The 24,172-nt window shown below is 42.6% G+C and overlaps 2 protein-coding genes across 16 annotated transcripts in view; one reads left to right on the top strand and one right to left on the bottom strand.

Moving 5' to 3' along the window:
• NDEL1 (nudE neurodevelopment protein 1 like 1) overlaps positions 1-24,172 on the top strand; it is a 91,593-nt gene that overhangs the window by 47,796 nt on the left and 19,625 nt on the right. For 5 of the 11 annotated variants that reach the window (XR_005212597.1, XR_005212596.1, XR_005212595.1 and 2 more), the window contains exon 10: positions 766-836. The exons of 2 other annotated variants lie outside the window; for them this stretch is intronic. Coding sequence is in view for 5 of the 9 variants with exons in the window: in XM_037808402.1 (XP_037664330.1) it covers positions 766-836 (71 nt within the window). In the remaining 4 variants the exon portion in view is untranslated. Of the gene's footprint in view, positions 1-765; positions 1,971-24,172 lie in introns of those variants that run through there. 4 more of the 11 variants (XM_037808401.1, XM_037808403.1, XM_037808399.1 and 1 more) reach the window with 1 other exon arrangement.
• MYH10 (myosin heavy chain 10) overlaps positions 10,600-24,172 on the bottom strand; it is a 157,709-nt gene continuing 144,136 nt past the window's right edge. For 4 of the 5 annotated variants that reach the window (XM_037808397.1, XM_037808396.1, XM_037808395.1 and 1 more), the window contains 8 exons: positions 22,277-22,438; positions 18,781-18,909; positions 16,678-16,766; positions 15,658-15,781; positions 15,368-15,576; positions 13,909-14,017; positions 13,245-13,417; positions 12,223-12,367 (listed from right to left, as the gene is read on the bottom strand). In XM_037808397.1, the coding sequence (XP_037664325.1) occupies positions 12,223-12,367; positions 13,245-13,417; positions 13,909-14,017; positions 15,368-15,576; positions 15,658-15,781; positions 16,678-16,766; positions 18,781-18,909; positions 22,277-22,438 (1,140 nt within the window). Of the gene's footprint in view, positions 12,368-13,244; positions 13,418-13,908; positions 14,018-15,367; positions 15,577-15,657; positions 15,782-16,677; positions 16,767-18,780; positions 18,910-22,276; positions 22,439-24,172 lie in introns of all 5 variants that reach the window. The other variant, XM_037808394.1, reaches the window with a different exon arrangement.

Raw genomic sequence — 24,172 nt, 5'->3', positions numbered from 1 at the left:
CTTTGCTTGCTAAACAATTCTAAAAAGTTATTTCCCCCCTTTTAAGATATTCATGTACATTGTAGGAGATTTAGAAAATAAGAAAAATGTATGAAGAAGTAAACAAAATTTAGCCACAATCTAGAGGGAAGAAAAATATTGTTAACTTTTCCTTCTGGGATATATTGATTTTATAGGTGTATGTGTAATATACGTGTGTATATATATACCCCCTCCCCCTCAACATTATAGATATATGGATAGTAATGTCTATCTACATAAGAGGCTATGGTCTAGAATCTAGAATATATATTCTTTTTTTGCATCATTGAACATATATAGTTTGGTAAAACTGCTTCTTTTTCTACTTAGCATTAACTACATTCGGAATAATTTCCTGTTATTAAAAAAATTCTGTGAAGTATGTTCTATAATGGTTGTGTAATATTTCATCATTTAGTAATTCACATATCTCTTACTGTGAAACATTTAGGCCTGCTCCATGGGGAAAAAAATCAGGGCTGTGGCGGCAGTGGCCTGTATGATGAAGTTGCCCAGAAGGAATCACATGGTCTTATTCCCCAGGAACTACTGAATTCGCAGTTCTCTGGCTGACTGACACTTTGTAGGCAGCCACTCACCCTTGGCCTTTGGGATTTTGCTGTGGGCAGGGAGGAGGCACAGTTTTAGAAAGCACGTGAATTTCTTGCTGTGTGTGGAGTGATTTTAAATGACGGTCTCTTTTTCTCTCCCCCTCCCTTCCCTCTGCTCTGGTCACCCCCACAGGGCAGTAAACGGCTTTGACCCAGCTCCTCCTCCTCCTGGCTTGGGCTCCTCTCGCCCGTCGTCAGCACCGGGTATGCTGCCTCTCAGTGTGTGAGTGCCCGGCCTCCAGGTGGGGGCTCCTGCCCTCCCCCAACCACCCAGGACACCCGCACCTCGCCCCAGTGCCTGGGCCCCGCCCCGTACCCCTCGTCTGCCCTGCCACGGTGGGCAGGTGGCAGGCTGCATGTGGTGGCGGCTGCTGGGCCCTGCCCAGCCCCAGGACTCTGCGCGATATCAATACTGGCTATTTTCTCTTCTCGCCGTAGTGCCGTTGGTTTCACATGATTGCACTTTTGTGGGTCACAAGGTGATACATCCCTGTATTACTTGGTCACTGGATGCAGAAGTACCCATTCATCACACCTGCCCATAGTCCCACCCTGCTGTACTGATAAGATTTAGTTGTGTTTAGGACATTGCAAATCTTCTAGAAGTTCTCCCCCAAATCAGGTTGATGTGTGCCCTCCTGAGCTCCCACCCAAGTATCTTCAGTGCTTATGATCATGTACCCCCCAACTCTACCCCCCACTGGGCCTGTTTCTAGCAGAATCAGGAAGCTCACTGAATTAGGGAACATTTTCTGCACCTTCTGATTTTACTTCAGCATTTATCATTCCTTAGACTGGCCTCCCACAGCAGCAAAATTCCCGTCTGAACCCCCGATAGCAGGAGCCCCTGGGGCCTGGGCACACCCTGGCCTGTGCCTCAGTTTTGTCTCCTCCTCCATATGCTTCAGATCCAGGAGGAGGGGGTTGGCCACCTCCCCGCCAGCTGTCAGTCCTTCAGTTAAAATGACTTCTTGAGAGCACTTGTGTCTTCTGAGGTCCAGTCTCGTGTTAGGAAGGGCTGCTGCGGGCTCCTGGGGGCAGGCCGGCTGTAAGTGGCTATCCCTGTGCATCCTTTGATTACTCTCATGCTGCATTTACTGTTTACATTTGTTTTATTGTACATAGGTTTGTAAACATTATTGCCTAAGATACTTGTATATAATACTTGGGCTTTGTAGCTTTTATTTATTCAGAACTCATATGGCATGTTAATGACTTATGATGGTGTCCTCCTCTGGGCAGCTGTATAGGATCATCATGTGGTTAAAAAAAAAAAAAAGAATACTTCCCGCAAAAGAAATCTTTTAATGTGGAAACAATAAATTTCACAGAAAAACAGGTTTGAGGTTGCTTTCTTGGGTTTCTGCCATCCTGTGAGAGACAAGCTGGAGCACCCAGAGCTGGATTCACATGTCCTTGCTGCTCTGATGTGGGATGTTTGATGGGACAGCAGCTGTGGAAAGGGGCAAAGAAGATTCAGGTGGCCTTAGGAGATAGATGCCTTCTGCAGTAGTGGGCGTTCTTATGCTGATTCTTGGTGCTGGTTTCCACTCTTAGCTGTGAGTAGGAGCACCCTGAGAATGGCGTGGACCCCATTCCTCCCAGAAAATCTGTGGGAAGAAGGGAGGGAGCTTGCTAGGTCTCGGCATAACTGCAGTGGATCCAGGAGCTGTTCTCTAGCTGTGCCATCTTTCACGACACTTGTCATGCTGGGGTTAGAGGTTATTTGGATCTGGGCTTCTCTCATCCTGCAGGTGAGAAAGTGCAAATGTTTGGTAGCAAGACATAAGTGAACTGAGCTTGAGGAAGGTGTAAATTGGGAGTCTGTGTAAACACAGGTTCTGAATACTGTTTGCTTATAACATACAGTATGTTTATAGTTTTAAAACTATAAGTAGATGAAAATGAAGTAAATGAATTAAATTCCTAAGTGAATAAGAAACATGAAGTAGGGTACATTTTCAAGTTTATCCTACTAATATATGTGCAGAACTATTTGCTCTTAGTTGTTCCTGTAGGTTTTGTCTTAGGCTGACTCACCAAGAGACATATTGCCTTGGTGTGTGCCGTGCTGAGCTGGGCTGCCAGAGCCATCAGGAAGGAAACTCTAAATCTCTCAGGTAGCAGTGATGTCCAGCAACACCCAGCATCTTTCCTAACCATCATCTGAAGGATTGATTCAATCAGACCATTGAAAATTTAGCAGACCATTTTGTTCAAGTGAAATCTTATGTGGGAACCCCCAATCTAACATAGTAAGCAGAGCTACTCTGGTTAAAGCAAGGATGAGGTCTGGTCTTGTCCTGGCATCCCAGTGATTTCTCCATTCCTTTCCAGCCGAACACTCCTGGGTTCATCTCACACTGTTCTATCAGTTGTTCAGGCAGCTGATGGCTGGGGAGCGGCCTGGCTGCAGGGCCCACGTGTCACCATACTGTGTCCAGGAGAGCGGGGGCCAGGCCCATGAAGGGACAGCAACATGCAGCTGGGTTTGTTTCTAGACTCTTCATGAGGAGACTTCCACAGAGTTTTGCTTTTTATGGCTGTAGCAGCACTTGGCATGTGACCCCAGGAAGAAGCTGGTTGACTCCTGGGGCCTCCTTTTTAACCTTGTTTGGATTATTTGGTCAAGATGCTACTTTGTATTTACTCAGATGGAGAATTTGCTCCCTGGTATACTGCTTCACCACTGCATAATGCTTTCCTGGCTTTTGCTAAAGTTTTCCCCTCAGCCTTCTGCCTCTGAGTGGGTTTTCTTCTTAGAGCTGCCCCTTGCCAGGGTTTCACTGAAACCTTTTGGAATGAGCCCTACCCTGAGCTGAACCTACCTGGAGGAGCTTATCTGCCAGGTGGTGAAGGACAGCCTTTTGCCTCCAAGTGTTATCTCATCCATCCAGTCCCATCTCTTCTTCCCAAAATATCTTCCTAGATGAGAGTAAGAGCCAGCGTACTTCCTCTAACCCAGAGCGGCCACAAACTATACTTATCAACTCAGTTAAGAGCCAGAAGCCAAAGTTGGAATCTTGAGTCAGCCAGTGAGGCACATTAGGATAATATAAAAGTGACTGGAAAGCAGGATAAGCTAGGTTTACCCTTGGTGTAGAGGGGAAAGTGGGCGTAGAGTCTAATTGACTTGCCTGAGCTAACACAGCTAGATAATAGCAAAGCAGGATTGGAAATGCTTGGTGCCTTTTTCCATTAGACTCTCTCACCTTTCAAAAACTTGAGGCCTCACTGGCCTTGATTCCTGTTTTAGTTTCCGAGGCTGCTCAAGCAAATACCATGTAATGGGTCAGGTTAAACAAATGGGAATTTATTCGCTCATGGTTTGAGGCTGGGAAAAATCTAAATCGAGGCATCACCAAGGCAATGCTTTCTTCTTGGAGACTGTGGCATTCTGGGGCTGGCTGCTGGTGATCGTTGGTCCTTAGCTTGTCACATGGCAAGACATATAGTGGCATCTCCTGGTCTTTTCCTTCTCTTGTGGGTTCTATTGATATTCAGCATCTTGCTTCCTGTGGCTTTCTCTCTTATGTCTGAATTTCATTTTACTTACAAAGGACTCCAATAATAGATTAAGACCCATCCTGATTGAGGTGGGCCATACCTTAACTGAAGTAACCTATTCAGAAGGTCCCACTTACAGTGGGTTTACACCCACAGGCCAGGATTAACTTTAAGAACATATTTTTCTGGGGTACAAGACACCACAACCTCTGTGTATCTTAAGCCTCACTGAGAGGCATCAGATGAGCTGAGCTGAGTTGGAATGCTTGGGAATGGTGAGCGGTGGGGGCTGGCCCAGGCAGCCTTTGCAACAGGAGGAATAGAGCCTGTCCACCCTCCTCCCCTCTCCACATCCTGTACTTGTCAGGTGTGTCGCTGACTCTGCCTGTCTCAGAAGCTGTCCTAGGGAGGGCATTAGTTTCTCCCCAGAGCAAAGGTGGAATCTGGCACTTCTGGGAAAGAGGAGGGGTCTTAGGGGTTGAGTCACAGCTTCAGGGAGTGTCCTATAGCCAGTTCTATCCTCTTTACACCACATTAAGAGAACAAAGGAAAAAAAAAACACAAGATCATCTCAATTGATGCAGAAAAGGCATTTGACAAATTCCAGCACAAAACTAGGAATAGGAGATTTCAACATAATAAAGGGCATCTATGAAAAACCCATAGCTAACTCAATGGTGAAAGACTGATAGCTTTCCCTCTTTATCAGGAGCAAGACAAAGATACCTACTGTCACCACTGTTACTCAACATTGTACTGGATGTTCTAGCTAAAGGAATTAGGCAAGAAAAAGAAATGAAACCAAGTTGGAAAGAAAGAAGTAAAAACTTTCCCAATTTGCAGATGACTTGATCCTATATATAGAAAATCCTGAAAAGTCCACAACAGAATTATTGGATCTTATAAATGAATTTAGCATAGTGGCAGGCTACAAGATCAACATGCAAAAATCAGTAGTATATACTAGTAATGAACAATCGGAAGAGGTCAAGAAAAAATTCCATTTACGATAGCAACTAAAGGAATGAAATATATAGGAGTAAATCTAACCAAAGACGTAAAGGACTTGTGCACAGAAACTATGAAACATTGCTAAAAGAAATCAAAGAAGACCTAAATAAATGGAGCAACATTCTGTGTTCATGGACTGGAAGACTAAATATTCTTAAGATGTCAATTCTACCCAAAGTGATTTACCATGTCAGTGCAATCCCAATCAAAATACCAACAGCATTCTTTGCAGAAATGGAAAAGCCAAATTGTAAAATTTATATGGAAGCGTAAGGGGCCCTGAATAGTCACAGACATCTTGAAAAAGAAGAACAAAGTTGGAGGACTCACACTTCCGGATCTTAAAACTTATTACAAAGCCAGGTAATCAAATTAGCATGGTACTGCACAAGGACAGACGTATAGACCAATGGAACCGAATTGAGAGTTCAGAAATCAAACCTCACATTTATAGCCAACTGATTTTTTTTTTAATTCAGTTTTATTGAGATATATTCACATGTCATACAGTCATTCACGGTGCACAGTCAACTGTTCACAGTACCACCCATCCCCCTCATTCCACCTATTTTTCATTTAGTTTTTGTCCTCATTTTTCTACTTATCCATCCATACCCTGGATAAAGAGACTGCAATCTACAAGGTTTTCAAAATCACACTGTCACCCCTTGATTTCAAGAGTCAAGTCTACTGGCTTGGAGTTTGGGATTTCAGGTATTTCCTTCTAGCTATTCCAATACATTAAAACCTAAAAAGTGTTATTTGTATGGTGCATAAGAATGTCCACCAGAGTGACCTCTTGACTCCATTTGAAATCTCTCAGCCACTGAAGCTTCATTTCGTTTCATTTTGCATCCCCCTTTTGGTCAAGAAGTTGTTCTCAATCCCATGATGCCGGGTCCAGATTCATCTCCGGGAGTCATATCCTGCTTTGCCAGGGAGATTTACACCCCCAGGAGTCAGGTCTCACGTAGGGGGAGGGCAGTGAGATCACCCGCCAAGGTGGTATAGCCAACTGGTTTTTGACTCAATGCGGAAAGAAGAGTCTCTTCAACAAATGGTGCTGGGACAACTGGATGTTCATCTGCGAAAGAATGAAGGTGGACCCCTACCTAACACCATATACAAAAATCGACTAAAAGTGGATCAGAGACCTAAATATAAGAACCAGAACTGTAAAACTGCTAGAAGAAAATGTAGGAAGCATCTTCAGGACCTTGTATTAGGTAATGGTTTCTTAAGATGTACAGCCGAAGCACAAGCAACAAAAGGAAAAATGGATAAATGGTATCTCATCAAAATGAAAACTTCTGTGCATTGAAGGATGTTATCATGAAAGTAAAAAGATAGGCTACTCAATGGGAGAAATCTCCAGAATATACAAAGAAATCCTACAACTCAACAATTAAAAAGACAACCCATTTAAAAAGTAGGCAAAAGATTTGAATAGACATTTCTTCAAAGAAGGTACACAAATGGCCAAAAGCACATGAAAAGGTGCTCAACATCACTTGCTGTTAGGGAAATGCAAACCCAAACCACAGAGAGATAGCATTTCACACCCACTAGAAAGGCCAGTTATTAAAAAACAAACAAGATTTTTGAGCAATAGCACAAGGCAGTGGCTCCCTGACCTGCCCAGTGACTAGCTGGTCACATGTGGGGAAGTTTTAAAATGCAGATTCCCAGGCTCCAGCCCAGGGCTGGCCTAGTGAGAAAGGAGACTGCTACATTTTATAGAATCTAGAACAACCACAAGTATAAGACACACCTTTATTTCATGAATGATTAGGAAAAGAACTATGAAAATGCTTATCATTTAGACTTTTTGTATTTATTGAAAGAGCTCTTTTAGATTTCTTTAGACAGATTTTCATATTACACTTCTTTGTACACAAAAAGGAGAGTATAAGTGAGAGAGGTTCCTAAAACTTCACATTCTGAGTCCAGTGTTTGGAACTGTTTTTTGACTCAGAGTTCTCCTTGTCCATGTTTTCCTGAGTGATGTCATCCTCTGAGCCACACTGAGTGTCGGTGATGCAGCATTTCTGAAAAGCACATTCCACTGTTGACTCCAGGATTTTCTTTTAAGCTGCTGACACTCATTCTGCAAGTTTTGATGCTGGGCTTTATTGGTCTTACTAGGAGTAAGATCAAGATGATTGTGACACATGAGATTTTTTTTTAAACATTTTTATTGTGAAATATAACGTATATACAGAAAAGTGATAACTTTCAGAGTACAGATTAACAAGTGGTTTTAGTGCAAATATCAAAGTATAGTATGGGTTAGAGTTCCACAATTTTTCCTGCTAGCTATTCTAATACATTTGACTGAAAAAAAACTATATAATGATTCAGTAGTCATAATCCTTTGTTAAATCCTATCTTCTCAGTTGCTACCCCTTCCTCTCATTTGATCACTGTCTCAATCTTCAGGGATATCTGGGCAATGACCACTCTAACTTGTTCATAATGAAAAAGGGTGTCGACATTATGTGGAAGGGGAGACACAACTGGTTGATGTTCTTGAAGAGACTGGTGCCTCTGGGTTTTGGGACTTACCTGGCATAGGGACACTCTGGAGGATTTAAGTTTCTGAAAAGTAAACTTAGTGAGTAAAACTTTTATATCGTCTCAGATAGGAACCTGGGTATTTTTTTTAGGATTTTCAGGAATAAGGTTGGTTTGGGCATGGCTTACTGTGGCCATTTGCAGTATCTAGTTGAAGCTTGCATAGGTGTAACCTCCAGGATAGCCTCTTGACTCTATTTGAAATCTCTTAGCCACTGGAACCTTATTTTTTTACTTTTCTTTTCCCCCTTTTGGTCAAGAAGGCATTCTTAATCCCATGATGCTAGGGCCGGGCTTATTCCTGGGAGTCATGTCCCATGTAGCGGGGAGGGTAGTGAATTTATTTGCAGAGTTGGGCTTAGAGAAAGGTCACATCTGTGCAACAAGAGGCTCTCTGGAAGTGACTCTTAGGCACAGCCATAAGTAATTTAGCCTCCCGTTTACAGCAGTAAGTTTCGTAAGAGCAAGCCTCAAGATGGAGGGCTTTACTTATTAAGTAGGGGGTCCCTAATTTCACATAGCATATATTCTTCCCCAAAAAATGGTGTCTCACATTATCCTCACTTAGCTGTACAGTTATCACTCTCAATTTTAAACAATTAGCACAATCCCAAATACTCCATAACTCTTATCCTCCCTCCCCAATTATTTAACCCAAGTATTGGTGTGGTGGTACTAGTAAGATATTCCTAATAAGTGTAGTCCCATAGCGTACAATAGGTAATTTTCTCCATATACCACTCTGTTGTTAACTCTTTGTACACAGGCAACACAAGATGTTATGTATGTGAAAAAGCGAGCATCTTAGAATTTACGCAGTGTTGTATTTTGAAGGCGGCAGTGCTCTTCCTGAGTGTTGTGGGCACACCCATTGTTTTAGAATAGTCTGATTATGCCACGTTACATTTTGAATAAGGTCTCATGAAATCCATCCAGCTGAGATTGAACCCATTGTTGGGCTACTTTGAAAAAATAAACAGACTCACTGCCTTCATGAATCAGACGTAACTTTCAGTTCTCAGTAAGGGTTTAAGGACATGGTCAGACTTTTTGCATATAATACACAGGCACTGTTCCTAGTTACAGTTAATATTTTCTTTGATTATTGGCATCATCATGGAAATAAACCCTTACTGATAAATAAACCCTCACTGATAAAAAAGTGACAGTGGGCTACAAAAAAAGTAGACTGCTCTGTCTGGCCCTGGAAGCTAGCACAGGATATTGTATTCCAGCAAATATTCAGAATTTGGGAACATTGTTGGTGCAGATGTTTACCCAGAAACGGAGAGAGGGAGACGGGCTTTCCTCTTTCCCTCCCAGAGTGACTAGGAAGGCTCCGTGGATGACTCCGCAGTGTCCCAGCCACAGGCTTCATCCTCAGACCTGCTGGTATGAGGTGGAGAAGGAGCCATCCTCTTCACTGTCCAAACTCTGGCCTGTTCTGGCCTGATACGGTTTTTGAGGATGTCGTATGCGAGAGGGGCAGAAATGGTTCCTAGAGTTTAGCAACTATGAGCTATTTTCTCCCTTAGTCTTATCACAGACGTGTCTGTCCCCCAGCAACACCGGCTTTAGGAAGAAGGGGCCATGGGTCAGTCATACCCAGAGCGACAGGGAGGGCTGGCTGTTAAAACAACTCAGGGCTTAGAATCACCCTCAGGCCAGGAATAAATGTATTATCCCTACTCAGATAGTTGAAAACAAACAGTCCCCTGGAATATTTGCATTAAAAAGAGAAGCCTGTAAGGGCGGAGCATTTAGTTTGCATGACAGCCCCAAGTTAAGGTCCCAGAAGAGCATCATCTAAACCCTGAAGGACAAGCTTTTCTCAAGTCTCGCTTGAATTCCTTCTATGATGAAACACAGGATACTGCTGGGTGGAGGCTGGCCAGCTTCTCTGAGGTTGTGACTCACTCCAAGCCCAGGTCCCGTAACTGTCTTGTCTTCCTTGTGCTCTAAATGCCCAAAAAAGGTTTTATTAAGTGCCTTACCTTAGACTACAAAATGGTGGCTTCTTTAGTGAAGACAGCTCTCCCTTCTAATTAGCATTTTTGTGGAATCAGATTCTCCTGATAGGCTGAGGATGTGGCAACAGTGTGACATTAATACCAGTTAAACCAGCCAGGAGGGAGGGAAGAATTCTTATTTTTTTGAGAAAAACAAGCTTCTGAATTCTATAGACTCCTTGAATGCAGGGGTGAGCACACATGCAAAGCATGGTAATTGCAACCTAAACTGCAACTAGCCTTTCTTGTCACCATCGTAGTGATGCAGAAGGGAGCACTTGTACTCATTTTTCACATCCCATCACTGCCAAGTATATGTCCATCACTGACATATACTTTACACCACAAGAACCAGGGTAATGTTAAGATGTTATGGGATTAAAAACAAAAAAACAAAACCCAGAATTCTCTATGTGACTCTGTTACTCTCCAGGCTCATGCTAGTCAGTTCACACTAGAGAGGCTGTCCTTGGGGTCTCACCACTGACCTTTCCCCGCAAAGCCATTTTCAAGGCACATCCTGCCCCAAAACACAGTCTTCTTGGACCTCTCATCCAATAATGAGCTTCATTTGGTTGGTGACCAAAACTCCCCTGCAAGTTTTACTCTGCTGCCCTTAATTGCTTTCTTCTTCCTTAGAAGCAGGGTCTCCCAACACTCAGGCAATCCTTTCCCTTGACAACACATGCACACCACTGGGAGGCCACTGGGAATGCAGGACTTCTAACTACAGCTGTCCAGAGAATTGTTCTGTGGTTCAGTTTCAGGAAAACGTGGTCCTGGCGCTTATCATTGTATGACTGTGTAGCTACAAACCTCCAATCAGATCATAGTTGGGAATTGAGAACAGAAGGTGAGAAAACAGATTCCAGGTTCACAGGATTATTCTTGTTTATTGAGGCCTGTTTATTCTCAATGGGTAATTTTTCCTCCAAGTAAATAGAGCAGGCGTAAATATCTATAATGAATAAATTTATTGTCTTACAAAAATCATTGTCTAGAAATAAGGGAATACAAGAAAAGATAATTGCAGTCAGGTGTCTGGTGGTCAACAGCCAGTACAATTCATAAAGGGGGGAAAATCAAAGATTCAAAACCCACGTGACAAATTCTTCCTAACAGATGTTAAAGCTTTTAACCCAAAATGTTTGTGTTTTCAAGCACATTGCAGAGGATCAAGGATTTATAATTAACACTGATTCATTGTCACTGAATGTTTATAATACCACTTTGACTAGAGAGGTACATGATATATGAAGCACAGTCAAAACGTAATACATTAAATTGTTATAGAGGCAAATAATATATTTAACATTGTCTTAGTACTGTAGTGTCTAAGGCACTTTCTGTAATGTCAGTTTGCTCAACTATCAACCCAAAAGAGAATGCTAAATATTCACTGTAACACTGTCCAAAGGGAAGGGAAAAGGAAGAATGAAAAAGAATAATACACATCCACTGGCATGTCAACATTCAGGCAGATGGCATCTGTTCTCAAGACTCTGAAAACCTCATTGACAAACTTGGAACAAGTCTTAAGACGCAAAACCAGTATTCCCATTTTGGGCTCAAAGCAGCGGCTGAATTTGCAGGGTCAGCATGAGCGCCTGGCTGGCGAAGAAGGGCTCTCCACTGCCTCCTGTGTAGGGACCCAGAGCTGTGTGCTTCCGTAGAGAAGAGTGCGAGGCAAAGCCGGAGTGTCCAGGAGACCATGGCGGGAGTCAGTGTGCAGCTGCCCGGGGCCTCGGCTGCCCGGCTGCCACCATCCTTCTGTGCTCAGACCAGCCCTGGCCGAGGGCAGTTCACATGAACAGATGTGGGGGACGCCACCATGGTGATCGGGCAGAGCCACCCGTTGGAGATGTGCATGGTAGCCCCCAAATGGATGCTGCTTCCCCCAGCCCAACCCCCCCTCTAATCTTTCCAAAGTCCCTTTCACAGTTTGTTCACTGAAATAGTGTTGATATTTGAAGAAAATGAGAGACACAAGTGCAGTTTAGGTTCCACAATGTTTTAAGAGACTTGATGTGGCTGAGGCGGCAGGGGCCACGTGAACACAGAACTAAGTTACCTGCTGTACGGCAGAGCATGCAGAGCCACTGAGCAACAACCACGGCTGCCCCAATAATCCAGCAATGGGGAGCGAAGAGTTGGGAGTTGTCTTTTTTAAAAAGGGTTCTCTTCTTAACGTGTTATAAAATGGTCTCTTGATGAATATATGGAAAATAGATGCAATGAAGAGACAATCTGTTTAATATGTGTGTCTTGTGTATGTGTGTGTATATATATATATATAAAAGGGAGCAATTGTACCTAAATTTGAAGCAGGGTACAGTATGGGTAGGCTGGAAAGCCTTAAGACACAGTTGATCTTTCCGTAAGGAATCCCACAGCTCGCCGATTTCCTCAGTCCGTAGGAGGCCCCAGGCAGGCTGGTGTCGGTGAGTTCTGTGTGTCCCACTGTGTCACCTCCACTGGCTTCCCAATGACTATTCCGACTGGGGTGGCTGCGTCTCATTGACATCACTGGTCTTGCTTTCTGTGTCGTCATCGGACAGCTCTAGGGAGGCCCCCTCGATGTGCAGCTGGCGCCGGCCAGAGCGGCTTGAAGAGAAGCTGATTGGGCCACCACGCCTGGAGAGAAGAGTGTGCGTGGATAAAAATGTGGGAGCACATGGCTGTTAAGCTGTTCAACCACCTGATGATTGTGAACCTTCCGCTTTCACCCCTTCCTGGAGATACATACATTGGGGTGGGGGGAGATTGGGAAAGCCTTTGTGTTTTTATACTTCTCCCATATACCTGCCTTCAGAATAGCATCCTGGCCAACACATGATGGACACACAAGCAGGAGGTCCTTGGAGACCTGGGGATGGCTTGATTGAGTATAGGACTGTCTGTGATGGAAATGTCAGGAATTACGGCAAAGCTCTATCTGCCATCCCAGAGGACAGCAAACTTTCCATAAAGGGCCAGAGAGTAAATATTTTAGTCTTTGTGGGCTACCCAGGATCTCTGCCATGCACTAGTTTTTAAAACCCTTTAAAAATGGCTACAGAAACGGCATGGGGCCATGGGCCTGTTTGCTGACATCTGTGCTAGCCTGTTCTTTGGGGAAGTTCAGCTTCAGCTCTCCTGTTTTCTCCGTCCTCACTGCGGCATGTCCAATCCACTGTGGAGGGGAGGAGGGCTGATGGTGCCAGGCCGTGCCTCTTAATGGAGGCTGGTACATTCTCCCGGAGATGGATGGGAGATGGATGTTTATTAGTGTGGTCCACTGTGACTGGCAAGGAAAATGAGTGGGTCTGTTCCTGTTCTTCCCATGAACTAGTATAAAGGCCAAAAACCTTGAATGGGTAAATGGGAAATGTTTCAAGAGAAAGAACCAGCCACTGTACTCGAATCTAAGTAAAATTATCTTTGGACCAGTCAAACTCTAAGTCTACAAATGCCACTGCCTGCAAGCTCTGGGCACGGGCTCCACGGGGCCCAGGGCCTCGTGCCCACTCACCTCAGCCGGTTCTTCAGAGTGCTGACCTCGCGGCTCAGGCCCTCGTTGGCTTCGGTGGCATCATCCAGTTCCCGCTGGAGTTTACGCCGAGATGCGTTGGCACGTGTAGCTTCTTCTTCTGCTTCCTCCAGCTGGCGTTTAAGCTGCTTCATCCTGGCATTGGCCTTCTCCATCTTGGGGAAGTTATATGGAACAACACAAAGCAAATTGACGAATCCAAGTTTAGCCTCACTGATCGCAGGCTGTCCGCCATGGGAGCACACGTGCATGTGCACACACAAGACTGGGGGCTGCTCTAATCTGATCCGCCTGCCATTCAGCAAAGCCGGTATCCGCAGAACAATTAAGCTAAGAAAAGTTTTTAAAAATTTAAACTCCAATTTCACCCAAGTTTCTGTAGGAAAATGACCCCTGACTTGCTCTCTCCCCCACTCTCTCTGTATTTACCTACTGTGCATTGCGATCACCCTGAGCGTCCTTACTGGGGGTCCCTGAGGGATGGGGCCATTGTCTTCATCACCTATGTCCCCAGCACCCAGGGGTGCCTGGTAGCAACATGGCATTTTCTTCCTTAATTCTGCTGGTCAAATTATAACACTTGGCTTGCTTTTCATCAGTCTCTTTGTGGAAGATGTAGTCATCCTGCCCTGCTTTCTTCACTTACCTGTTCTTTATATTGATCTGCATGTCGACGTTCATCTTCAACCTGCATGAAGATTTCTTTCAGCTTCTTCTCAGTGCGACGGACAAGTTTGTTGGCAGCTGCACGTTCCCTATGAAAATGATCAACACGTTAGTTCTGAAATTCTTAGATTGATCTTTTGAATGGGGAAAAATGTTGTTTTAAGTTTTCTTTAGAGGATTATATACATTGATGTGCCTTCTAGGACCTCTCTGACCAGAATAATATAATTACTGTGGCCTAGAAAATTTTTCCTTTTTGGTCAGAACAGAAACTGCCTTTAACATACCCTCAATGCTGACAGATGGAAAAGGGACTTTATTCCTTCACATGCAGCTACAAATCACTTTTATTCAGTGACCTTCTGAAGAACAAATGTTACATATAGGCTATCTGCCAGAGCACAAGCTTTTTTGAAAATAAAAATCTTAGTTTGATGGTGTAACCATTTTTAATAGCCCAGAAAACAAAAAAACACACCTCAATTTATCAAGTGATTTTATCAATTCAAAATTTACTGACCACCTTCTAGTATGCTAAGGACTATATAGCAGCTAATATTGGGGGAGAAAAAGACTCACACTTACTTTCTACTTATAAGTCAAATCACCACGTTTCTAGCTGGGCCTATACTGTCCCATATGAAGGAGAGAGAATTTATTTGGAGAACTCAATGGAAAACAGAAAAAAGTTCTTTTGGTCCTTAACAAATATTATACAAAAAGGGATGGCAGTGGAGTCAATTGACAGGGCATGTTAATTGCAGCTAAAAAACCTTGACAAACCCGTAATTGCTTCAAATCCAGTGGAGTCACAAGAGTGGAGGTGGAAGTACTGGGATGCTGGATTGAAGAGGATGCTGGGTTCCAAGCACAGGCCCCGCTGTATTTCGGCCTCAGTCTTCCCAACAGGAGGTTGAACTTGAAGGTCCACTCTAGCGTTGACATCGTATGATTCTCATAGTTTTGTAAATGCTAGCTATAAGCTGTACTGTGCTATTACTCAGTAACAAAAGCAATTATGGAAGCTTTCCATGTCTATGCTTTTATTTTCCTCATATTGCATTTCTTCTCTGCCAGCAAACTGTAGCATTTTCACATGTCACCAACTTGAGAAATTGACCTCGGGTAGTGATTAGTGATGTAAACTAGGAAATCAAATCATGGGACCTAGGGTGAGCTGACAGGTAAGCCCAGCCTTCCCACCAGACCCCAACTGGCCGCCTCACCTTGGAACGTTCTCAGCACTTCTCTTGCAGCAAGTACCACTTTCTACCTCCTGCTCTGATTATCAGGGTTCCTATCATCTCTTCCCCATGCAATGGGGAGCTCCTCAAGGGCAAAGGGAGTGTGTTTTGTCTCTGACTAACAGGCCGAGTCTGGAGCCTTGTCTGTAGCAGATCTGTGGTAAGTTTTGGTTTACAACAGCAAAAATCTCTTACTTGGCTTCCTGCTCAAGCTGCTCTTCCAGTTGCCCAATTTTGGCTTCCAGGGCTGAGATGGTGGACTTGAACTTGGACTTGACAGTGCCCTCAAGCTCCTGCAGCTTGGCCTTTAGCTCCTTGTTCTGCCGCTCCAGCTGTTGGCGTGCATTGTCACTCTTCTGGGCAGCACTGCGCTCGGCTGCCAGCTCTGTGTTCAGTGTGTCCACCTGGAGGGGACACAGGGTTTAGTCACTTGTGCTGGGCAGGCAGCACAGCCCTCCCCAGTGACAGGTGGCTGTGTGGATCACCTGCAGCGTGGTTTTGCGGAAACGGTCATTGAGCAGCTCCATGTTGCTCTGCTCCTCCTCCAGCTCCTCCTCCAGCTGTGCAATTCGTGCCTCCAGACGCCGCTTCTCATCCAGCAGTGCGGACCTGGTTGACAAGGGGGAGCAGGAAGTGGCTTGGTAGCCCCTCATGGGGAAACTTGGGGAGGGCCCTCTACACCCTGTTGCTGGAAATCTGAACACTACTCCCGATTTTTCTCTACCCTGCACCTCCCCCACCCCCACCCGCCCATAGGCCCTACTGGTTCTATTCCCTGACACTCCCACCCGCTCCTCTCCATCCTCACGTCTGTCTACCCTTAGTCTAGGCCCCGTCATCTATTGCTTGGACTCCTGTGGTAGCTTCCACCTGGCCTTCCTGCTGTCTTTCCATTTGTTCTCCACATACGGCACCCAAAGTCAACTTTTAAAAATGCAAAAAGGATCATGACATCTATTAATGGTTTTCCAAGTGCATTGAGCATAAAATTCCAACTCCCCATCATAGCATGCTAGAAAATGTGCTTTGGCTTTCTGTTACTACATTATGAATCCTTAGTATAGTAATTAAATGGAGACATCACCTTAATTGAAAACAAAAAGATGTTTCTTAATGAAAAAATTAATCAGAGAAATGTCATGTTGCTGGAATCTGCTTGTCATTGTACTGAATTTTAAAGTGAAGACTTTGCTGCCTCCAGGGCAGCTGGGGCTAGTCCCAGCTGTGGCCAGTGTATTCTGTGCAAGGCTGCTACAGCTACTGGCACAGAAGCGGGGGCCTGCCTGGGCTGTGAGCTCAGCAGTAAGCTAGAGGCGGTCTGAAGGCTCCACACCACGGGTCCATCTTTCCAGGACCCTGAATGGCTAAGCAAACCACCCTGAGTCCTAGATGCTCAGTGACACCCACAGCCTCTCAGAACCCCAGGCTGCCTGAGGAGCGGTGGGGCTGCCACTGATTTTTAGACACCCTGCCCCTCCCCTCCCACTTGTTGCCAGGAGACTCACTTGCCAGAAGCACTGTTGGCGATCTCGTCAGCCAGCTCATCTCTTTCCTGTTCAGCATGTCGGCGGGCTCGCTCAGATGAGGCAAGTTCCTAAGGAAGTTTAGGCTGTGATTAGGCTCTGGCTCTTAAAAGTTTCCTCAATGTGAAATCTGACAATGCCCTTTAGGCTGCAGTGACCTGGCTCCGGTCACTCTTGACACGCACCTCAAACTGCAACTTAAGAGTTGTAGAATTAAGCTGGGAAGCTTACCAAAGAGGACCTGTGTGGGGCAGATCAGCCAGGGAATGTGCTGTGTCCAAAAAGGGGAGGCCTAGTCTACATAAGGGCTTTTCTGTCATCATTTCCAATACAAGGGACAGTTATATTCCCGCCCTCCTTGAAAGGCTGGTGTTTCTTATAAACTGAGCAAAAAATTGATGCAAATCTAGCACTCTAAGAAATACAAGCTATCCCAACTCGTGGCTTTGAAGTATCTTTCTCATATACACTAACCAGAAAAAAACATTTATCAAAACTAACCAACCATTTTCTAGGCCTTAGAGGTACTCTCAGCATTCTCTGATCATAATGTGATAAAATTAGAAATAATAATTAAAAAAAAAAAATACATGCCATATGTTTTGAAATTTAAACGACACTTAAATAAATTTATGAGAGTGAAAGAACCCATAGCAGAAATTAGAAAAATTCAGAATTAAATGGCAGCAACATCACTGCATATTGGAACAGCTAGAAGTAAATACCTGAAACTATCAAACTGCAACCCAGTAGCCTTGACTCTTGAAGACGATTGTATAACAATGTAGCTTACAAGGGGTGACAGTGTGACTGTGAAAGCCTTGTAGATCAAACTCCCTTTATCCAGTGTATGGATGGATGAGTAGAAAAATGGGGACAAAAAACTAAATGAAAAATAGGGTGGGAGGGGGGGATAATTTGGGTGATCTTTTTTACTTTTTTTTTTTAATTCTTATTTTCACTTTTACTGGTACAAGGAAAATGTTTAAAAATAGACTGGGGTGATGATTGCACAACTATATGATGGTACTGTGAACAACTGAGTGTACACTTTGGATGACTCTATGGTATATAAATATATCAATAAAATTGAATTAAAAAAATCACTGCATAACAAAACTTCTGGGATGCAGCTAAAACAGTACTTAGAGGGGCATTTATAGCCTTCTAGGTACTTATCAGACAAGAAGAGAACTTGAAAATCAGTGAATTAAGTGCCTCAAGAAGTTTGAAAAAAGAAAGCAAAGAAAGTAGTAGGAGGAAACAAAGGCAAAAGCAAAAATCAATGAAATAGAAAACAAGGGGAAAGAAACCAAAAGTTGGCTCTAGGTAATCTCAGGGTCTGCTCAGTGTTTCCTGCTGTGGTTTTCAGTTCCTTTTTCATTCCTGAAACCTAAGGAGTTCCTCCTTTTCTTTCTTGCAAGTACAACTCTGCATTTATAATTGTCTTTTGGTAAAATTTTATCCAGCAACTCTAGGTGTTTGTATTGGGAGTTTTTTCATATTAACATTTCAACTTAGTTCTTATCTTTCCAGGTTTGAATAAATTTTCATTGTCCTTTATTTATATAGAAATTATTTATTCATGTATTCCTTCCATTGACATAACTTCATACTATAAGCAACCTTTCATCATTCCACCCCCCCACCATGAGAACTTACAAATGAGAAAATGGAAAGAATTGTTTGATTACAAGATGATCACTTAGGAATTCAATGAAACATCTCTCCTTTTAAATATCACGAGTAGTGCTTCTGTATAAACAAGGCAATCTTACATCATCAAGTCAGAGTTAAATGCCCCTGATACTTACAATACTACATAAAGAAATAAATACAATCTTTTTTCTTACACATGGGAACAAGGCCTGGATGGTGGCTTTGCCTTGAGTCAGGTAGACGAATATATGAGCTGTGTCAAGGTGTGAAACTTTGCCAAACTGAAGCAGAGATGGTCCACTATGTACATTAAAAATGGATATTAAAATTATACTAGGCTACAAAGATATTATATTTATCTGCTCTTGGAGAAATTTCAAGGACAAAAATTTGTTGAACAAATGGATGAATGAGTAAGCAACAGACCTCTTGCAATTGAAGTATTTCTGCTTCTAGACTCTTCAATTTCTTTTCACTTTCTTTGGATTGAGCAAAAATCTCATCCCGGGATGCACGAGCTTCTTCTAATTCACGTTGATAATCTTTCATCTGAGCCTAAGATTAAATAGAAAGAAGGTTTCGGGTGGCTTTCATTCTTAGATTTTAAACACATAATTTCTTTCTCCCTTACAAAAGTAATACACTTTCATTGTAGTAAATATAAAAGTATGCAAAAGCAACAAAACTATCACAAGAGAAGAAAACATACGAACATCTCTTTTGAATATAGATGCAAAAATTCTCAACAAAAATAGTTGCAGACAGAATTAAGTAAGCATCATATGAAAAAGACTACATCATGACCCAGTGCATTTAATCCCAGGAAAGCAAGTTTGGTTTAACCTCTAAAAACAAGTTAATGTAATAACACATATTAATAGAATAAAGGACAAAAACCATATGATCATTTCAGTAAACAGAGAAAAAGCATTTTAAATTATCTAACACTTTCATGATAGAAATGCTCAACAAACTATAAACAGAAGGGAACGTCCTCAACAATAAAGGGCAACTATGGAAAACCCACAGATGATGTCATACTCATGGTGAAAGACTGAATGCTTTCTCCCGAAGGTCAGGAACAAGACAAGGATGTCCGATCTCATGACGTAACATTTACACCATAGCGAAGATTCTAGTCAGGGCAATTAGGCAAGACAAAGGAAAAAAGACATCCACACTGGAAGGGAAGAATTAGCTCTATTTGCAGATTATATGCTCTTGTATGTATAAAACTTTAAGCAATCCACTAAAAAACTATCACACTAATAAACGAGTTCAGCAAGATTGCAGGATACATGATCAACATACAAAATCAGTTTATTTCTATACACTAGTTCTAACATTCTGAAAATGAAATTAAGAAAGCAATTACATTTATAATAGCATCAAAAAAGAATAAAATGAGTATAAATTTAACAAAAATGTAAAACGTACACTAAAAATTACAAAACATTGAAAAAAACTAAAAATCTAAATAAATGGAAAGACATTCCATGTTCATGGATTGGAAGTCTTAATATTGTTAAGATGGTAACAAATCCCAAACTGACCTGAGATTCAGTGTAATCCCCAAAAAATTCCTATCAAAATCTGAGCTAGCTTTCCTACAGAAATAAAAACAATAGGGGAAACAATCTTTTTAAATAATGGTGCTGGGAAAACTGGATATCCATATCTGAAAAATAAAGGTGAATCCTTACCTCAAACCATCTAACAAAAAATTCACCTAAAATAGACTGGAAATCTAAAAGTAAGAGCTAAAAGTATAAAACTCTCAGGAGAAAACACAGGCATAATCTTCGTTACCCTGGACTAGGCAATGGTTTTGTAGATCTGACGACAAAAGACAAGAAACAGAAAAATTGCATTTCATCAAAATTAAAATCTTGTGCTTCAAAGAATACTTTCAAGAAAATGAAAAGAAAACTCACTAAATGGGAGAAAATATTTGCAAATCATATATCTTATAAGGGACGTATATCCAGAATACATAGTGAACTCAATAATAATCAAGACAAATAACTTAATTAAAAAATGATTTAAATAGACATTTTTCCAAAGAGGATATACAAATGGCCAATAAGCACATGAGAAGATGCTCAACACCATTAGTCAAATGCAAATCAAAACCACAAAGAAAGACCATATCATCTAGGATGGCTTTTTTATCAGAAAGATGGACAATAAATGTTGGCAAGAATATGAATAAATTAGAACCTCCATACACTGCTGCTAGGATAGTAAAATGGTGAAGCCGCTTTGTTAAACAGTTTGGCAGTTCCTCAAAGTTAAACACCGATTTACCATATGATCCAGCAATTCCACTCCTAGGTATATAACCAAGAAAACTGAAAATAAACAGTCATGGCATATACCAGTGTTCATAATTCACAATAGTGAAGAAGTAAAAACAACCCAAATATCTATCAACAGATGAATGAATAAAATGTAATATCATCCATGCAGTGGAATATTATTTGGCAATAAAAAGAAAAAAGTGCTGATTCGTGCTGTAATATGGATGAACCTTGAAAACAAGATTCTAAGTAAAAGAAGCCAGTCCCCAAAGGCCCACATATTTGCACAGGCAAATTGACAGAGGTGAAAGCAGACTGTTGGTTGGTTAGCTCTGGGTGTGGAGAGGGGCATGGGGATTGACAGCTAATGGGTAAGGGTTTCTTTTAAGGGGGACCAAAATGTCCAAAAACTAGATTATGGTAATGGTGCAATGCCCCGTGAATATAGTAAAACAAGTGAAAATTATGAATTGCATGGAATTTGAATTATGTTGACAGAGTTGTTAATAAAAATAAATCATGCTAAATGTAATGTATATTCTTTGTATTGGCTTAATAACCTTTGTCATAAGCTAGCTAGAATAAAAACCTTTTTATTTATAGCTTAACTGAAAAATGTCTAAGGGAGCAAATAAAAGTTACTCATAAATCTAACACCCAACAGTGACCACCTGGTAATAAGTTGATATATTTCTCTCTAAACATTTTCCTTTTGTGTGTATGTCTACATTTCTAAAATATTCACATACATGTGTATACAGTTAAATATTAAATTAGCCCCATACTGTATCTTCCTTTATTCATTCAAGTCCTGCTGTCATTCTATAATTATCTCTATCACTTTAAATGTTAAGCAGTCCGTTTACATTTAGGTTGTTTCCATTTTTGCCATTATAAGTAACACTTTAGCTAAAATCTTTATACATAAATATTTCTTCTCATCTTTATATTTTGTTAGAATAAATTCTCAAGAGGTAGAATCATCAAGGTCAAAGGCATGGAAATTTGCTAAAACTTTTTTTCCCTAATTGACAATCACCTCATCCCCACCCTGTTCTGGCGAGTTGTGTGTGTTATGCTCCCACCCGCGGTATATGAGAGGGCCCATCACACCTGCCAGTGCTGCGAATTATTACAGAAGACACCTGTTGTCACTGTGACAGCGAAAATGTGCACCTCCTCTGGGTAGCCAAAGCAGTGATTAAAAAGACTGAAAAGCCTGTGAGGGAGCGCCCGCAGCACTCACGGAGGAAAGCCGACAGAACCTTCCTCTCTAGGTGGCCAGTCAAACACCAGAGGCTGCTCCAAGCCCCAAAAGCATGTTCCAGTCAAATGTGCCACCCGGTTACTCCATCCCTGGCTCTGCTGAGGCTTGGTCCATGGGCCAAGCATAAACTGTGAACACAGGTGACCCACACATGTCACCCTTATGGCCTCCTGTCCCAACCTGCAGCCAAAGGTGACACCTCCACTGGGCTTCCCTGAGTGGCAAGATGGTGGGCTGGGCCCTGCATTTTTCTCCATCCTCATAGTGTGACTGAGTGTAAGCCACGTGCTCATGTAGTGTCTGGTCTCAGATGGGTCAGGTTAGAGCAAAAAAAGAGGCTTTTGGCTGCACGTACCTGAAGTTTGCGAAGCTGCTTGATCACTTCATCCCTAGCTTTGTTTGCAGCCTCGATCTGAGCTTCAAGGTCCTTCAGGTCTATTTCCATTTTCTTCTTTGAAGCAACAGCAAGAGCCCGCTGTTTCCGCTCGTCCTCCAGCTCTGCCTCAAGCTCCCGAACCTGAATGGACAGCACTGGGTTACTCTTGGTTAAATCCAAATGGCCTCTCATGGGCGCTGGCTACCTGGGTGGGTGGAACCTTCTGTTACTCGGTAGATGCTCTCTGTTCCTGAGAAGTCATTATTAACAGAAGACTGCAGTAGCTGAGTCTTGTTCAAAGGAATTTTTAAAAGTCATCAATGTCCACTGAGGAATTGAGGGTGCATAAGCTCATAAACTTATAATCTAGGATTCGCAACAAGACTGAAAGACATGCGACAATTAGAGACAATTTAATACATAAAGGACCGGAGTAAGTGGGCATGATTGTTTCCTGGAGCCGGGAGTAGCCAGGCCTATGGACTAGTGCAGCAGAATTGTGGGTCTGGCGGTACCTGGAAGTACTTGATGCATAAAGAGAGAGAGGTGCAGTGAAAGTCGCCCAGTGGAGGAGTGACAAAATGACAGCCAGGTTTAGAATAAACTGACTGGAGAGGGAGGATGAATGAAATCAGGGACGGATGTGAGCCGGAGACTCAGGACCCCTGCCAGAACACCAGCAGCCCCCTCCGGGGACTTGCCTTTTTCTCTAGGCTTCCTACCTGTGCAATGGGATGGAACAATATTGTTTACTCAGACCCTATTGAAGGATGCTAGTCATTGAAACCATTCTACTCATGCCTAAATCACCAACGAGCTAAAAACAAGGACCAGACATGAAGTTGTTAAGCTCTAAATTTTACCAGCTCATGAGTATACTGGGACTGTTTGCCAACTCCTTGGCATGATCTCCCCAACCAATCTTTCTTTCTCTGTCCATTCATTCAGAACGTGTTGATTAAGGGCCTACGAGTCCCTGCTCTAGGAGTTGGGGCATGGAGATGAGCAAGGAAGGTCCCCACCTCCACAGAGCTTACGCCCTCCATGAACAGAATGGTAGCTGCTGGCGGTTGCAGGGCAGGAGAAGTGCCGGGGTGCGGGGGATGGCGCAACTGGTCCTCTCCAGGAGGACAGAAACAAGGCCATCCTTGCCTCTGGTTTTGCAGGGGGTTAGGAGATGGCAGAAGAGGAGCATGGGCAGTTGCTTGCACACCATGCAAAAAGGGATTCAGCATCCACCTGCTTTATTCTGCAAAGGCCACAGGGTGCAGGAAAGCAACCGAGGCTCTTGGTGTATATCCACTTACACAGCATTTGTAATTATGTAAGTTTTAGAACATCTGCATAAAGTCTTTGACACTCCTCCCTTCAAGCGTTAGAGCCTAATCCTTCTCCCCTTGATTGTGGGCTGGACTTAGTGACCTGCTCCTAACAAAGAGAATTAAAAGGAAGTAACAGCCCCAAAGAACATTACTGGGACAACTGAAAAAAATTGAAATACATTCTGCATGTTTAATACCAATGTTAAATTTCTTGAACTTGATTTTTGTACTTAATGTGGTTATATAAGTGAGTATCTAAGTGAATATCTTTGTTCTTAGGAAATATACATGGAAGTATTAAATGGTAAAGGAGCGTGATGTATGCAACCTGCTTTCAGATGTTTAGAAAATAGATCGATGATGGATGGATAGATGGATGATTAGAAGAATACAGCAAATATGGCAAAATGTTAAAAGCTGTTAAATCTGGGTTTCTGGGTAAAGGGTATATTGGAGTTTTCTGTACTGGTTTTCTATTATATTTGCAACTTTACTGTAAATTTGAAATTACTTCACAATAAAAAGTTAAAAAAAAAAGGAAATGACACTATCC

This window comes from Choloepus didactylus, chromosome 18 (assembly GCF_015220235.1).
Source record: "Choloepus didactylus isolate mChoDid1 chromosome 18, mChoDid1.pri, whole genome shotgun sequence".
Lineage (NCBI taxonomy): Eukaryota > Metazoa > Chordata > Mammalia > Pilosa > Megalonychidae > Choloepus > Choloepus didactylus.
The sequence above is the reverse complement of the archived record's forward strand: the minus strand, read 5'-3'. Positions and strand labels throughout refer to the sequence as shown.